This window comes from Paramisgurnus dabryanus, chromosome 4 (assembly GCF_030506205.2).
Source record: "Paramisgurnus dabryanus chromosome 4, PD_genome_1.1, whole genome shotgun sequence".
In the NCBI taxonomy this organism is placed as follows: Eukaryota; Metazoa; Chordata; class Actinopteri; order Cypriniformes; family Cobitidae; genus Paramisgurnus; species Paramisgurnus dabryanus.
Genome location: NC_133340.1, coordinates 35,685,395 through 35,699,963, shown reverse-complemented (window position 1 = coordinate 35,699,963; position 14,569 = coordinate 35,685,395). Strand labels below are relative to the sequence as shown.

The window sequence follows — 14,569 nt, the reverse complement described above, 5'->3', positions numbered from 1 at the left end:
TTATCAATGTGTTTAAGATATTAAACAATAAGCAAAATCTCTGCAAGGATAACGTATTGAGAAATTTTAATTTATGAATAAAAAGTGTACAATGCAAAACAATGGCAACCACCCTTCCATTGTGACCTTTCCATTAAATTACGTACCGCGTCTAGTCCACCAATCCGATGCTTTCTTAGTTCACAACACGAAACCACATAGCAAATTTACACAAACCTATGCATTCAATTAATTTTTGCTGAATATTTAAAAGGTACCCGATTATAAACACATGTATGATAATATACAAATGGGATTGGCATTGCAATATGAATGTGAACCACTGATCTATAGATCAGTGATGTGAACATAAAAACAGTAAAAAAAGTCATAGTTTAAATGAACTTAATTTCTTAATTTACTTTGACAAATCTGCCCAACATTGGGTATTGACGTGAAAAAACGTTGATCCAACGTCAATAACCAACGTTGGCCTGACGTCAAAATCCAACTTCACGTGAATACAGCAATCTGACATAAATGTTTTTTCCAGTAAAGTCTGTGGACATGTATTATGAAATATTACCTTAGAACCTAAAGGGTTGCTGCACGTCTTAAATAGTCACGAGGTAAATGTGAAGTCTTTAATAATCAGCATATTATAAAATGATGTAAATCAAAATCTGAGAGTTTTAAACGTACACAGACAGCAGGTGGCGGTATTTGGTCAGCATTTCAGAAAAAAATACAGCATCAGGTGGTCTTCTGTTCAGCCCTTTCACAGAAAGTAACATTAATAAGAAATAAAACAGAAAACATACTAATGAAAAAATATCAAAATAAAGGCGACCTGGGAGGTAAGCATGTCTGAATAGGAAATAAAACATTCTCACATGAAAAACTAAAGAACATACCATAGTAGTTACTACAGTAAACTAGTAATATTTCACAAGAACCATTACACGTCACCAATTTCAGAACGTGAAACATAATGGCGGCCTCCTTAGGTTAAAACGAGTATTACATGTTGGGTTTTTTATATTGAGAATATTTAAAGGGGACAGAGAATGAAAAACATTTTTACCTTGTCTTTGTTGAATAATGGTAGTCTACCCGCATTCACGAACATACAAAAAGATATAGACATGCTTAACATCCCAGTCTCATAGAAATTCCTCTTTTAGAAATGTCAGTCAGAAAACGGCCCAATCTGAAAAATTGATGCTTATGACAACACAGGCATCTAACTGCCCCTCCACTTTAAAATAATTGGCTACATTTTTTGAGTGGCAGCAAAGTAAGCCAATCAATAATGAGATTGCAAGTTAAGCCAGTAGGGGGAGCCAAATAGGTGCAAAACCACTTGTTTAAAATCCCCCACCCTAATAGAGCTATCTGAAAGGTTTTTAGAAAGCTTCTAAGGCATTACAGACCCAAACTAATTTTTTTTGTCTACATGTCACATCACTGAACAAGGATAAATATCCTATTAATGCATTTTTATCAATGAACTTTAGTTGAATGCAAATATAAAGTATAAAAGCATAAGTCTTCATAGGCGGTGTACCTTTTAAAGTTTGTTGAAAAGTATTTCTGATAAAATGCATAATAAAATTATCAGTTATTTTCTTTCATTTTCATTTATTCTGTACACCTACCATGTTTGTATGGAAATGTGTCAGTATCCATAGTATGGATGTCAAGTTGTTCATGTAAACATGTTAGCATTTAAAAAGTTACACATTGGAAATAAAATAAACTATACAGCAGCGAGAAATGACAGTCACGCATTGTCTTCTTGTCATCTTTGTTTAATGGTCTGAAACAAATATTAACAAAATAAAATAAACCTGAACATTTAAACACAAATGTTCTTGTACAATTTGGCCATTTTCCCTTGTAAAAACACACAAATGCAGCACAAAAAAACCAAGGTGCAAAATAAAGTTAGTTAAAACAAAAGCAAGTGTCCCACACACACAAAAACATACACAAATCACGTAAGTACTTATATAACACACATGACCCAATTGCAAAGATACAAAAGTTGTTCAGGCAATATGGAGTTAATTTGCAAACTGTAACATATTTTGTTGATCACAACAGCCAAAGGATGAAACGATCCTTTTCCATGGCGCTCAGAACGTTATTTGAAATTGAATAAATGTTTGAACATGGGTAAAAAAACTAGACGACATGGATGAGTATCCACAAAACAATTACGAAATCACCAGGATCTTGAATCCTCCATTGATTGTGTGCGTTACAGGTGATTTCTTTAGTCTCTTGGCTTACAAGGAAAATTAGTCTCAAGAAGTGCTGCTGAGCTCATCTAAAAACTCCACCATGATGTTATGGATCCAGATGTCATTGTTTTCCTGTGTGGTGTCGACGAGGAAGACAGAGATTTTGGACTCCCAAGGCCACTCCCCCTCTTCAATCGACTCGATCTGTGCCACCAGTGGTTTCTTTTCCACATGGTTTCGGAACACCATAGCGGCTTCCTCACACCAGACCCCCTGTTTTACACCTGAAAAAAGTATTACCAACATATTTGGAGTTATTTTAGTAAATGCCCTTGCTCTTCCAAGCTTTTTAATTGTAAAAACTTAAAACCCCAAAAAAATGCATCTATTCATGCAAATTCATGCAATACAATCAGTTCTGGCTTATTTCTTACCCGCCAGCTGAGCAGATACGCCCTGGAATGGCAGCTGTCTGAACTCATTGATAAGTGGCTGAAGATGCGAATAGTTAATCAACTCGTACTTCCCATAATCCAACTCGTAGACTGAGACCAAGCCATTGGCCAGGATGCCCTTTACCAAAACACGATGCCAGCTATAAAAATAAAAAAAAAGGTTAAAACAGAGTTTTTAGAGCAAAATGTATTCAAAACACGCAAAATGTGGCTCATGCCACATTTCATTCTCTTACTTGTTGTCGATCTTGGCAGCGTAGATAGCGTTTTTCTGAATGTCGATTTGAGTGACTTCCTGTTTGTTGTAATACAGGATCATCTCTCCCATTAGCACCACCAGCTTGTACAGATCCTGCCACGGCTGCAGTACAAAGTGTCCAGGGTGGCATGCAACCGACACAAACACATCCATGTTTTGCCCCACCTGGGGTAACTCCAGCTGAGGGGGCATGGTGAGGGTATTAGGGGGACAGGGTGCGTTCCACTTCTCAACCAAGGAAGGTTCAGTAACCCTGGAGATCCTGGTAAGGTAGATGTCCCGATGCCAGAACGGACAGGAGGCCAGCTGACGGTTAATGCTGCTCTGAAAGTCTTGATCTCCGTTACCGCTGAACAGGTAAATGTGGACTGTTCTGCTCTCATCAAGTTTCACGATCTAAACCCACAAACATGCCAACAGACAGCCTTTTTAGAGTAACAATATCATGGTTAATTAATTTAACATTCAATTTTATTTGTATACCACTTTTCCCAATAATAAAAATCACTTCAAAAGGAGATTTAGAGAAAACTATGTAGTGTTGTGAGAGTCTAATGGTGTGTACACACCAAACGCGAAGCATCACGTTCCTCGCTCAAGATTAGTCTTGGGATTTAACTTCATGTCATGAATTTTTTTTGCACGAGTTGAATGGCGTTTTATTCGCGGCAACCACGTCACCCAATTAGCGTATTTGCATTGACTTTAAATTTAAAGAGCACTTATTTCGTTGCTAAAAACACCATTATTTTGTGGATTTAGTATAATACAATGTGTTTGCGTGGTTTATGGTTAAAAAAGCACATTATTTTCCACATTACGTACATTTTTGTATCTCTAGATTTCATTCTCTTCCTGAAATGCACAGATTTGAAGATCTGTGTCCCTGATTGGCCAGCTAATCAGTATGTTGTGATTGGCCTGAATACCTCTTAGCCAGAAATGTGACGCTCCTTACCATGTTTGAAAGATTTGGTTGCTAACCGCATTCGCGGCTGTGATTCAAAGCGTGAGGAATGATGATAATGTCGGTCTTGTCTACATCACCAATACCAGGAAGTAAACTGTTGCCTACAATCCGTGTGTTTGTTGTAGTCCAAGAAAAGAGATTTACGTTGGAGACGATAACTCGCGTCATCGTTTACTTTGAGGTATGTGCCTTTTGCATATCATTAACATGTACTAATACACACTTACACACCAAAGGAAATATAAAAACGTGAATCGGACAACAGGTGCTCTTTAATCTACTTGCGCAAATCGTTGAATTCGCTTTTGGTGTGTACGCCCCATAAAGGTGTAATAAAACTGTGAATGATGGACATTTCAAGTCCAACAAACAGGGTTCTCCCTCAAAGCCAAAGGTCGAATTCCTTGACTTTCACAGACTAAAAAGCTGAATATTCATGATTTATGTCTGAGATGCCATGAGCCTGATAATGTAGCGTACACTGTGAATTTAAAAAAATTAAGCTTAAATGTGTGAAGTGAATAACCAATGGCAATAAACAGCTGTTTAGATTGTACTCTCACTTAAAATCAGTGGAGTCTTGGACCCGGAAACGGAACTAAACAAGCGGACTACATTTTAATGACACAAAAATTTTTTTGAAACTAAAGTTTAAAGCGACAAACAAAATTCCTGATATTTTATGACTGAAAAATCTAATTCCCTGACTTTCAATGTCTGGAATAGACTTTTTAAAATCCCATGATATTCCAAGAAATTCCATGACCCGTGGGAACCCTAAACAATTAATCAAAAATATTTTTTTTCCGGTAAGCAACAACTAAATGAGTCTGACCTTCATGCAGTTAGGGGCTTTGTTGCGAAACGTTTCTCTCAACCACAAAACGGCTTCAGGAGGCCAAACATTCCCATCTGTGTTCACATCTGCCAGGAGACACTTTATAGCCTGCAGAGACAGAAATATACTCTTCAACATTTGAAGTGGATCAAAAAGTTCATCAAAGCTGTCCTAAGACAGTAGTGTACATCCAGTGCACCACACATCTCTCTGTCATTTGTACTTGGGTTCTGACCTAATAACAGAAACAGAAATCTGTGTGTACCTGTGAAGGTATGGTGGTGAGCTCTCTGAGGAAGATGGGTGGGATCTCTCGAAGCTCGCTAACCTCCAGAGAAGCAGGAAGTCCCAAATCCAAGAACAGGATGTCTAACACTTGGCTACCATGAAGATTAATGATCTACACAGAGACGAAACACATTTACTCTATCGTTCATTACAAACAAAGCAAGAAATGTACTTCCATTAAACTCAATGGCAGCATGTAACCGGTTAACGACTAGACATGTGATGAGAGGAAGTGCAGATCAGTCTCTCCTCCTCACCTCTGCTCTCGCCCATTTGCCTTTGTTTTTAGCTAGACACACCTTCCCACAAAACGGCTTTGACACCAGCAACTCCCATGTGAGCTGAAACATAATAATAAAAGGCCTTTAATGCTTCCACAAACAGAGAAGTAAACTAAATCAAGCTTCATATCAAGATAAACAAAACTGAATTAAGTGTGTTACCTGAGAGATAAAATGCGCCTCGATCTTGTCCATGATGTCTTTGAGCTTGGCCTGACCCCGCGAAGGTAATTGACAATAAATACTGCCATCAGAGCACACATTTGTCACGCACACATGCGTGTACACACTGTTCACCTGAGGGAGAGACAAAATGCTTTATTATTTTTATTATTTATTAATTTCATGGATGTTTAACAATCCTCTAACAGTTTAAATAAAAAATGAACATGTGCTGAAATGTGACCCTGCCTATAAAAAACAGCCAAGTCATTTTTTGTGATTTCCTACATTAAATCCTCCTTCATATAGTAAAGAACATTCTGTGAACATATAACCTTGATATCTTTAATACTGACAGAGTAAGGTCATATCAAAGATTGAAATCAATGTAAAAAATCTAACTTTGAAGGTCTTTGTTTTAACCTGGATTTCACCGACAGGGTCAGATGTGATCCCGCCTGTGAAACCTTGGCTAAAGTCACGTAATAAACAATTGTAGCACATGACTGTGAGCTTGATCCTTATCTATTACCAACCTGTAGAGGATTCTCCATCGATTTATCCTGCAAAGCTTTCAAACAGACAGCATTCACATTGACATCCTCATTCTGAGAGGTGTCATACAGCACAATGAGCGGTGTGTCCTCTCGCTCCAAGATCTCAGCCAATAGCGTCTGACCAACAGCTAATGACTCCAGAGTCTTCAGAACGACCACATCTGTACTGAAGGGCTCCAAACCTGAAACACAAAACTGCATGATTCTCATTGATTGTCACATTTGTACACCCCAAACTAATGCATAATGATCTCTTCATCATACCTGCAAGTTGACAAATGGTTGCCTGGAAGGGAAGAGTGAGAAACTGGTCTCTCAGCTGTAGTAGCTTCTTCCGACTGACCACCTCGAAGAACCCGTGATCCATACAGTATACCTATGGAAAGATAAGACAAAGATTATATGATCTGATCTATGATGAGTGAACTACACATTTGGCCACTCCCCTTTCTAACAGTAGTCAAAGACCAGCTCAAACTTTAAAGAGTAACCAAACCATACACCAATTTTTTTTTGTTAATGATCTGTAAAAATGGGGCTTTATTAGTGCTGTTCATTGATTTGAGTATCTTTTTTGACATTTGGGTATAAAGTGTTTCAATGCCACAATATGGTGTAAAAACGTCTTCAGGTTGAACGGTGGCTACTGCAGTTGAATTTTCCTGTTGCTTCATGATGTAAGCGGTACGACCCTATGTAAGCAGGTTCAAGCTCACCACGTGGGTGCCAGTGGGTGGAGTCAGGCACTGACGCTAGATTTCGTTTAAACAGGGAGGTCCCTACCAGGTCATGAGTCACAGGCGGTAAGTAAAACGGCATCAAATGTGTGTTTTGTTGGCAATTGGCACGTAAGTGCATATAATGTAAACGACATGCAGTGAATCATAAGTTATCCAGAGATAGTGGGATAATGTTTTGTGTGTGTTGTCTCGCTCCGCTTCAGTACACCTCCAGGAGCTCAGCGTTATTCAGAAAGTAACGTTATAGCTGATCAGTCTTTTATAAATCTGATCGAACTAAAGACTTTTTGGAAATATGAAGGAAGTACTACTCTATAGGTGGGTGATTCTCACGAAACCATTGAAACACCACGGCACTAATGATTTTAGCTATAAAATGTGTAATATAGTAATATTAAAAAGCATCAGAATGAACACAATACTGTGTTCTACCTTGCACAATGTGTGATTTCAACATAAAATTGACAAATTATAAATTCTTATCTCATTTTCTGCTGAAATTCTCATTACCGCAATGTGTCCGCCTGTGTTTGAGCATGCGTTATGTTTTTTTTTAATTTAATCAAATTAACACAAAAATATTTAGAAAAAAAATAAATGGATGTTTTGCTAGACTACTTTAGATGACAGAAAAAATATTTCCTGAATATTCATGTATAATAATAATGAAGAAAAATTAGGAAAATGATGTGTCCATGCCTGATGTTCTCATCCTCCGCAACACTTTTTGAGAACAGTTTAAGCACACATACAGAATTTTAATAAAGTTTGATTTTGAGTGACCAAGCACATGGACCAGTCACTTCAAGATGGCTACCAGGTAAGATCATTTTTTTACAGTTAATTTGAAATATTGTCTTGTCAGAATGCTTACACGACATTTTGATTATCATTACCGCAACAGATGCTTATTAAATGTTAATTTGATTAATAGAAGCATAATACTTTGATTTTAAATGCATGTGCAGAATCTCCAAATTATGTTCTTTCAGGTTTGTCATGTCATTTTGAAAATATGTCAGTGTTGATGTTGTCTGACTGTTGCGGTAATGAGATTTTTTAGGACTAATTTTTTAAATTATGTTACAAAAAGTGTTAAATGATAAGTAAAAGTGTTTAATGTTCCCATTTACTCCAGACTTTGTTTTTCAATGTCTGGTGGGAAAAAAAGTAAATTTAAGCAATTTTTACATTTTTATGCTTGACATTTTTAAAACCAAGTTTTCGTGAGAATCACCCAGGTACTTACAATCAACATAAGATTTGCAGAAACTGTGTGTGTTATGTGGCCTTTATAAAGTAAATACAGACTCTAGTACCTTCACACTGTCTTCTGTGACCTGGTGGACCTGAGCTCTCAGTACAGCATCTTCCTCTATAGCAACTGCCACCAGCTGTCCAATCTTTGGAGAAAGGAGACAAAGTCCAGCACCAATGTTATTGTAAAACTTAACCATGTCTTCTTCCATCTTCTCCAGAGCTTTAGAGTACTCCTCACCCACAAACCTGCATAAAACACAAAAATAATCATTTCAAAGAATCTACAAAACACATTCACTTTTCTCGAGGACGTGTGACTGTTACCTGAGAACAACATTGTTAGTGCTGGTGATCTCCATCACCAAAACAGACAAAAACTCTGTTGTTGGGATAGTCAGAGGTGGCACGTATGAATTGCTAGGGCAGGCTATAAGCAATGGGCGTGGTCGGGGACGAGGCTGCGTTTCAACACGAGATGGTAGTGCATACAGTATTGCTCTTTTCCGATTATCTGGCATGGGGTACTCAACCATGCATGTATCAGCCAGCAAAGACAGATTCTCCAATGCGTAGTGTGGAAACTCACATCTGAGACAAAATATTACGTTAAACAATGTCAATAGTACTAAAAAGTCAATGCAAAACCTTTCTTTTTACATTTTTAATGCATATTTTTGCGTTCATACCCAAAGGCTTCCTTGAAAAGCTGAGGAACTCCATGAGCCCACAAGCCCTGGCTGTATTTATTCAGCAGCTGCCGCAGTTTCTGCTTGATCTCTAAAGTCAGAGGCTGGTGAGGAGGCGGGGTCGTGGGAGGAGTTATGATCGAAGATGTGGAAGATTTGGATGTTTCAGGAATTGAAAATTCAAGCTTGGTGGAGTTGGGCGATGTTGGGCTTAAAGGAGAATGGGATTCCTGAACTAATGGAGGAATGTCAATCTTGAGAGTCCTGAAGCTTCGAGTTGTCTGCTGGGCAGGTGTTGATTGTTTGAATGTGGCAGTATTAGGAGATGTAGCAGGTTTGGATTTTGGAGAAGTTTCCAAGACAGGATACACCAGCCGGTCCACTATATTATTGCTGCCTAGCTTCTCAACCTATGGAGAGCAGAGTAAATTATCACATTTCAGACTCAACAAAATGCTGTTATGATGGTGGACAGCACATGCATCAGGAGCTATTGCAGACATCCCACCTCTCCTGGATGTTCTGGGAGCGCGCTGTAGCTTCCTGATGCCCACAAATGATGCAAAATATCCCAAAAGTCAATTATTTAAGAATGTGGAAGTTAGAGAAGACCGGTTCAAATAATATTTAAAAGGTCTTCAGCTTTTTTTGTGTGTATATTGCAGTTCTCTCACAGTGCAGATATGTGTCCAGGTCTCCAGATCTTTGTGCATGTGAAGCTCTTCCTTAAACATCTCTTTGTAGAGCTGAGGGATTTTGGACAGCCAGACCCCACTGCAGTACTTCTGTAAAAGCTGTTTGACACGACTCTGGACCATCTCAATTTCAGCACGGTTCACATTCTTAATCTGAACTAAAGAAAGCAGCGCAAAAACAAAACTACACTTAGGCTTCAGTCACACCAAAAGCGCTTTAAACGCTTGCAAACGCAAGGCGCGACGCACTGCCTTTTTTAAAAAAAGAGCAGTGCGACGCGGCTTTTCATATTGCTAAGCAACCACCGAGTCAGCTGTCTTGTCAATCAAATATTGAAGCGTGAGCGCTCTTTTGCTGTTAACTGTCATATCAGCAGAAACTTTAAAAAGAGGACGCTTGCTCTGACCTTGTTTGAGGATGAGAGGTGCACAAACACGCAGGAGAGAGTGAGCGAGTGGAGTCCGGTTCTTCAAAGCAACTGTAAACTTCCCTCGCCACAATGTAAGGCCCGCCTCTCCCCTCATTCGATTGGACAATGGAAAGACACGAATGACGTCGGGCGCTTCTCCGCTCTCAGCGCTCCTTCAAAAACGCGTCCGCGGCAGGCGGCAAAAAACCGCAAGGCGCTCGGCGCGCATAAACAGCGCGCAAACGCGCCCTGCCCATAGAATATCATTCAAAAAAGGCGCCTGCAACTGCCATAAACGCTATTGGTGTGACTGGCCCCTTAAAATGTCAAAAGATGTCACGATGTACAATTAATTTGCATATTCTAATGCAAATTTTAGTACCAATATACAGGTAACAAAAAAACCAAGCAGTTGACGGTACACATTGACTTCCATAGTATTTGTTTATCCAACTGGGTGATTCTCACGAAAACTTGGTTTTAAAAATGTCAAGCATGAAAATGTAAAAATTGCTTAAATTTACTTTTTTTCCCACCAGACATTGAAAAACAAAGTCTGGAGTAAATGGGAACATTAATTTAAACACTTTTACTTATCATTTAACACTTTTTGTAACATAATTTAAAAAATTTGTCCTAAAAAATCTCATTACCGCCACAGTCAGAAAACATCAACACTGACATATTTTCAAAATGACATGACAAACCTGAAAGAACATAATTTGGAGATTCTGCACATGCATTTAAAATCAAAGTATTATGCTTCTAATTAATTAAATTAACATTTAATAAGCATCTGTTGCGGTAATGATAATCAAAATGTCGTGTAAGCATTCTGACAAGACAATATTTCAAATTAACTGTAAAAAAATGATCTTACCTGGTAGCCATCTTGAAGTAACTGGTCCATGTGCTTGGTCACTCAAAATCAAATTTTATTAAAATTCTGTATGTGTGCTTAAACTGTTCTCAAAAAGTGTTGACATCAGGCATGGACACATCATTTTCCTAATTTTTCTTCATTATTATCATAAATGAATATTCAGTAAATATTTTTTCTGTCATCTAAAGTAGTCTAGCAAAACATCCATTTATTTTTTTCTTAATATTTGTGTGTTAATTTGATTAAATTACAACATAACGCATGTTCAAACACAGCGGGACACATTGCGGTAATGAGAATTTCAGCAGAAAATGAGATAAAATTGACAAATTATAAATACTTGTGCAAGATAGAACACAGTATTGTGTTAATTCTGATGCTTTTTTAATATTACACATTTTATAGCTAAAATCATTAGTGCCGTGGTGTTTCAATGGTTTCGTGAGAATCACCCAACTATGAAAGTCAGTGGGTAGCATCAACTTTGTGCTTACCATCATATAAAAAAAAATCTTCTTTTGTGTTTAACAGAATAAAGGAAATCATACAGGTTTTGAACAATATGAGGATGTGTAAATTATGACAAATTTCATTTTTGGGTGAACTATCCCTTTAAGCTGAGTTTAGGTTTTGGCAAATTTAGGCATAAAGATTTAGCATTTTTACGTTTCATGATCTGGTCAGTTGTTTAAACAGTAACCAGTATGCAAATATTAATATTACATCAATGTTGTTTATTATAATTTGAATGAGAAATGTTAACATTTTTTAAGTATAAACCGGGTGTGCCTCATAACATTTTCAGAAAGATGGTTTTGGTTTTTTAAGGTAGTTATCACGCTGATATATGTTCATTTTTGTGATCAGTTTCATTTTAGCTAGTAATTTGATGATATAGAAACGGGCGTGTCGTTATGATTAGCGTGGTGGAATTGGGTGCGCGAGCGTTTGGGCGGAAGTTTGATACCGCCGCCTCACCTCTGGCTCTACGGACGATATCTTCTGCGCATGTCCTCATCTTTTTTAGAGTCTATGGTATAAGCTGTGAGATTTACCTGGTTTCCGACTGGTTTGATACGGCTGTGTCTTCATATCTGCATGGAATCTGTTAGGTGCGGATCCAGTTCCCGGTGACCTAAGATCAGTAAAGTTAAAGGGGACATATCATGAAAAACTGACTTTCTCCATGTTTGAGTGCTATATTTTGGTCCCCAGCACTTCTATCAACCTAGAAAATGTGAAAAACAACAAGGCAGTAACTTTGTCATAGGTCATTGAAATTTGTCTCCCCTTGTGATGTCAAAAGGGGATCTTCTTATAATAATACCGCCCTTTAATCTAACAACAGCATTGCCATTTAGTGCAGAGAGACAGAAAGAAGCACAACTGAGTGTCAAATTCATTTTGGCCTTATTTCACTCACCCTGGTTTCCGGCTCATCTGACGGGAAGGTGCACGGGTGGAGGGCAGGTCAGAACTGTAAACCTGACGCTGGTTAGGATGAGAACTAGACTTGGCGGCAGAGATTCGAATGGGATGACTCATGTGGCCCGGCTGCCGCAGTGATGATCGAGGTTTAACTGCAAAGACAGTTAAAAGGCATAAAAAACAAGCACGCACCTCAAAGAGCTATGTGACCGTTGTAACGAACTTTTTAACATCTTTCACAACGTGTGTAACAGTGACCTGTTGTCGCATACAATCAGCATAAACATCAGACATGCTTGTTCGAGTAATCAACTAATAAAAATCCTTTAGCCGCACAGCCATAGAAAAATAAATGTATTCCCATTTTAGAAAGGGAGTGTGGTGTATAGACTTTGACTGATGTGCTTAATAAAGCATACTTTTTTAGACTTTTTTAGAATTTTAGACTTCCTTAAAGCACTGTTTAGCCACCTGTTTAAAGCAAGACTTAGTTTACAAAAGGGCTTTTCACACTGGAAATAGTTAACCTCGGGTTTATTCCAAACCCTGGGTTAACTGAATCCTAGGTTATCTGTTTCACGCTTCACACTGTTCATACTTAACCAGGGGTTAAGACATAACCCTGGGTATTCATAATATGAAGTTGAGTAATTTTCTCTTCAATGATGTTGAAGAGATAATATGACATTGTGTATTACATATGAATTTATATACCAACTATTATTTGTTTTTAATTAAAACTTTGTAATAATTATCTATTTATTGTTAATCTTATTAATTTTAGCAATTACCTCTAAAAGCCAGAAATGCACAGATGCTGCACAATTCGACTATATCTAACAATATGTTTATTGTTTACATGCACAAATTGTTTTCAAACCAAATGAATTTAATTCAATAGCAGGTTACAACATTACAGTTTACATGTACCCTAAACATTGCAATCATTAAAATGTTTGATTACATGTACATTCTATATAATCCGAAACGAAACGTAGTTTTTAGATATAAGCAAAGAAAATACACTTTTCGAAAGGCAAAACGCTATTTTATTGCTTTATGTAATGGTAAGAAAGACATGAACACTGCCGAATGTACAGCGTGTGACCCCCCATAACTTTACTGGAAGTGAATGGCTCCAGCTAGCATAATAGCTGTATGCTAGTTGGAGCCATTCACTTCCAGTCTTTGTGCTAAGCTAAGCTAGCGGGGGCTGCGTCTGACAGAGTTACAGCACGCACGGAGATGTAAAAGGTATGTATGGACTTATCTTACTCTGGGTGAATAAGCTAAATTCCCAAAATGTGGGCATGTTCCTTTAGTAATGTGTGTTGCCATTGCCTTGCTTTTACATGCTTCTGTGAAATGAATCATGTGATGCGTAATTAAGAGGTAAATATAAGATTTGAACTTAAGCACAATTCTTCTGCACATGTGCACAAGATATTTTTGCATCCGATTGAGAAAATACTACGAGTTGAGTACGTGCGCTCAATCTGCACAGAATGCTTACACTTCGGCAGCAAATAAGGGGACTATGAATTGTATAAAAACCCCCATTTTCAAAAACTCAACAAATCCAGACGAATCACAAGAATGACCTATATTGAATCCAAAACAGCGAATTTCGCCAAAAGGAAAGAAGTTTGCACCCCTGTTCATCTACATTTAGAAAATACTGCATAAGTTTTGTGCAAATCTGTAATGATAACACAGCTACATGTGAGGAAGAGAGAAAAAAAGAGAGAGCACAATGACATAACGGGGTCTGTGCACATTTTCTGGTTAAATCTGATCACATTATGAACACCCGAACATTCTAGGGTTGTTTTATGTGTGTGTGTGTGTACCATTAAGTGAAAACAGAGAGGAAGACTTTGTTCTCATTTGGCAGTTCAGTAATTTAGAGGAGCCAGGCTTCTTCGCATTCTTCTGCCTGGCAACTAACTGTGCAATATGTGCAGTTTCCTCACACACAGCAGCAAAACAGATGACCTACAAAAAACACACAAACAGTCCGTTTCATTTATACACTGGTTTTGCTACAATGGCATTTAGGTTGTTTTAACCCATGTTTAGGTAAAATACAGACAAACTAAACCTTTGGGTTATAATGAGCCTAGTTTACACAGCCATGGACTTAAACCACCCAGCATTTTTGGGGAAAGTAGCCTGTGTTATATTAACAAATGAAGTGTGTTCATCACCTCTCCAGTATAAGAGCGATCAACTCGCACCACACCAGGAATACTGAACAGAAAGCTTTCCAGAGAGGTATGTCCAAACTTCCGGTGAGGAATCACATCTCCAGTCAGTTCACGGTAATCTCTCTGGAGACGAGTTATGGCTACGCCATTCTTACTGCTCTGAAGAACAGCACGCAGCATCTTCTTCACCAATTCAAGGTCGCTCATCCTGCACACAAACCCAGA

General features: G+C 38.1%; 1 protein-coding gene across 1 annotated transcript; it reads right to left on the bottom strand.

Annotated features, from left to right (window-relative positions):
• Positions 1-1,782: 1,782 nt before the first annotated feature.
• Positions 1,783-14,551, bottom strand: tdrd7a (tudor domain containing 7 a). The gene is made up of 17 exons (XM_065254391.1): positions 14,345-14,551; positions 13,988-14,132; positions 12,133-12,289; positions 11,765-11,844; positions 9,396-9,574; positions 8,722-9,131; positions 8,360-8,623; positions 8,095-8,281; positions 6,300-6,411; positions 6,015-6,217; positions 5,479-5,613; positions 5,293-5,376; positions 5,013-5,147; positions 4,745-4,855; positions 2,917-3,335; positions 2,660-2,820; positions 1,783-2,509 (listed from the first exon to the last, which is right to left on the bottom strand). The coding sequence occupies exons 1-17, from the start codon at positions 14,549-14,551 to the stop codon at positions 2,289-2,291; spliced, it is 3,210 nt and encodes a 1,069-aa protein (XP_065110463.1). The 3' UTR covers positions 1,783-2,288.
• Between the last annotated feature and the right edge of the window lie 18 nt (positions 14,552-14,569).

Bases quoted from the DNA above. Each gene is read 5' to 3' on its own strand.
- tdrd7a (XM_065254391.1), bottom strand. From the start codon at position 14,551: ATGAGCGACCTTGAATTGGTGAAGAAGATGCTGCGTGCTGTTCTTCAG. The intron at 14,133-14,344 runs GTGATGAACACA...TGTTTTTTGTAG, and splicing joins ATCGCTCTTATACTGGAGAG to GTCATCTGTTTTGCTGCTGT. The intron at 8,282-8,359 runs GTAACAGTCACA...TGTTTTATGCAG, and splicing joins ACTAACAATGTTGTTCTCAG to GTTTGTGGGTGAGGAGTACT.